This window comes from Tarenaya hassleriana, unplaced genomic scaffold (assembly GCF_000463585.1).
Source record: "Tarenaya hassleriana unplaced genomic scaffold, ASM46358v1 Cleome53, whole genome shotgun sequence".
In the NCBI taxonomy this organism is placed as follows: Eukaryota; Viridiplantae; Streptophyta; class Magnoliopsida; order Brassicales; family Cleomaceae; genus Tarenaya; species Tarenaya hassleriana.
This window is the reverse complement of record NW_010967966.1, coordinates 370327-373269: the sequence shown is the minus strand read 5'-3', so window position 1 is coordinate 373269 and position 2943 is coordinate 370327. Positions and strand designations below refer to the sequence as shown.

The 2943-nt window shown below is 40.4% G+C and overlaps 1 protein-coding gene across 1 annotated transcript in view; it reads right to left on the bottom strand.

Moving 5' to 3' along the window:
- Positions 1-2943, bottom strand: part of LOC104798367 (E3 ubiquitin-protein ligase RBBP6) — a 7271-nt gene that overhangs the window by 1428 nt on the left and 2900 nt on the right. Inside the window, exons 8-16 of the mRNA XM_010520418.2 lie at positions 2882-2939; positions 2633-2789; positions 2379-2530; positions 2111-2275; positions 1728-2033; positions 1370-1417; positions 794-1067; positions 358-477; positions 135-213 (exon numbers count right to left, since the gene is read on the bottom strand). Of these exons, the coding sequence (XP_010518720.1) occupies positions 135-213; positions 358-477; positions 794-1067; positions 1370-1417; positions 1728-2033; positions 2111-2275; positions 2379-2530; positions 2633-2789; positions 2882-2939 (1359 nt within the window). The remainder of the gene's footprint in view (positions 1-134; positions 214-357; positions 478-793; positions 1068-1369; positions 1418-1727; positions 2034-2110; positions 2276-2378; positions 2531-2632; positions 2790-2881; positions 2940-2943) is intronic.

Genomic DNA, 2943 nt, shown 5'->3' with positions numbered 1-2943 from the left:
GACAAAAAAAAAAAAAAAAAAAAAAAACAGGTCTCTTTGTAAGCCAAAAGCATTGGCCGAAACCTGCCAACCCCCGCCCCAAACAGAAAGATAAGGTGAATAAATAAAAAGCTCAGACAACAAAAGATACATACAGATTTCGGCTTCATGGGCGATGACGAGGTGGCTCCATTCATCATTCTTCTGTGTTCACTCTCCCTGGAAACGTTCCCTCTGTTCATAACACATCCAACCCAAGCCAAAAAATAAGCAGATTTTTTAATGTGCTGCAGCAAGGGTGAGGATATATATATATATATATATACACATAGTAAAAAGTAAATGTGTGGAATAGGATGAAATAATAATAGTCTTTACCCTTCAGGCCATTTCTCGTTTTCACGTTTCCTCTTCATTTCAGCTTTCCGAGCCTCAAATTCTTCTCTGCTCATAACAGGACGTTGAAGACTCATTCGGCTTCCTAACTCTGAAAGGTCCCTGCAGTTATGTAGAAACGCGATCTATCCAGTCAGGAACCATGTCTTCCAAGTTTCTAACCATCGGTTTTATCTCTTAAATCCAGCTAATAGACAACACATATCCAATATTAACCAGAAGGAATTTCAGCCAAGCCAAGGGCGACAGTTAATGAGAAGAAGACCAAAACTCATGTGGTCATGGTCAATGGTTTTTAGAAAGTTATAAATGCGGGAAGTCTAAGGTACCTAGAAAATCTCTTGGACAGAATTCCTGTGTTCAGAGAAAGTAAAGTAATTCTAGTCCAAGAGTCCAAGACAAATGAGCGAATGAATACCTGTGAGGTGGTGGTATATTAGGGAAACCAAACCCTTGGGCCATGAACGGATCTGGATGCATGACACCACCAAATGCCATGTCCGAGGGGCCTAATCCATAGCCAATAAAAGGTGGCATAGCGCCTGGAAAAGGGCCTGTGAACCCATTGAAGCCTGGATGAAAGCCGTTGAAGCCGGGTTGAGCACCATTAAAATACTGGTTGCAGGGATTTGGACCCATGGGCATCATATAGTCGGGGATTGCTAGATCTGGGACAACATTCCACGACATATCTGTGACAAATCACAAAAAAAAAATGATCAGTTAAGCATCTCGAACGATTTCACACAGGCTAGGCAGGTTAAGCATTCATAGGAGATTGGCAGAGGAGTTGGGAGCAGCGGTGAAGGGTGTGACACAGAACATTGTATATGAGAGCAAAGAGGTGTTTAGATCACAAGGTGTCCAGACCATTGTGGGAAAAGAAGAACAATCTCTAATTTTTTCGTGTTTGTATTCCCTTCTCAAGTAATAGAACATGAATTTTCTTCTAAACTCTTGTGAATTCATAATGAGTGAGGATAAGAAAGTTTACCAGCTCCAGGCAGACCAGGCGGTCGTGTCTTCTTTTTCTTCTTTCTTCCTGGGTAAAAAATAACATTTTTGAACCAAATTGTAACCATAAGAAATTACATGTATTTAAATTTTAAAAATTCTAGTCTCACAAGCATTGGAAGGTTCCTCAATAATAAAAAAAGAGTCCATATGAAAAACTTGGATTGATTTATCACAAGGGAACCAGTGGTTGAATATCAATCACAAGATAATGACAGTGTTGAGCATACATCTTTTTTTCCTATGTAGGAGTAGTTATTCCTTTTATATAATAACGTAGGTGGACAACTTTCTATGTAAAAGGACACTACTCAATCCAAAATAAATTCAATGATTACCTTGCTCTCCAGAAGCTACTTGCTGCTGTACTTCTTCCTTGGGTGCTTGTGTATTCGCCTGTGAAGCAACTGCCTCCTTCACTGTTATCGATCCTTGAGTGGTTTCACATGCATCAGTAAGCTTTTCAGATTTAACTCTTTCCACAGGGGGCTGAGGGGCACTTGTAATCTCTGTTGTTTCAGTTGCTGGCTTCATGGTTGAAGCTTCGTTAATATTACTAGGAGCTGGATTCAGTTCACCTTTAGACGCAGCAGATGTATTAAGAGATAGAACCTTGGGAGGTGGGCAGCGAGCAGACTCCATATCTAAAATTTGTTATCCACAAAAGTTGAGAAACATTGACTGATCAGACTACAACAACATGAAAGGAGAGAGAAGAAACCTTGAACTTGGCCTGTGCTCCCAGCGTTATCTGTACTACTGTTGCCAGATTCCAGAATTCGATTTATTGTATCCCGAAGGGTCTTGTTTGGCAGAAGGTCATCAGCAAGAACATCGGTTGATCCACACACGCACATTGATTTTGCAATAATGTGATCTCTAATACCTGCATTGAAGATCATTTAAGTGAAAGAGAAGATATACCTAACTACCAATGTCAAAAGATATTAATTACCAAAAGGCTTCAGATGTATCAGAGGATAACTTACACTTGTCACAGAAGCTCTGGAAACAGCATTTGCTTGTCAGTGCAGCATCTTTCATTACTTCTTTGCACAGTGGACATTTTAGTTCAGGAGGAAGTTCCCCAACAGAGCGTGTTGTTGAAGGCAAGCCCTCCATCTCCTTCTCAAAAGCATCCCTGAATTTGATGTAATGGCACAACATGGATTCACATTATAAAAGATTTGTATGAAAAAGTACCAAATAGTGATAGTGCCATGTTACTTTAGCTACAACTTACTCGTTTGGCTTCAAAACCGCAATTGCACCACTTGGCAACGCATAAGAACCGTCTGGGTTCGCCATCAGCATGGACTTGGGTATACCAGTAGGTGGTTTAACTCTTTTGATATCATAGTTGGGATCACCATTTGTGGGGCAGTGTTGAATAAAATGCCCTATTCAGAGAAATGAGATGCTACTCACATTCTTTTTCAGAACTCATGTTACTCAGCGTCAAAAATAAAGAAGGGAAATAAACAAGACATACCAGGTACATTGCAACGGTGACAAACATAACCTGGGGGAGGTGTTTTCCGTTCCATTCCGCTC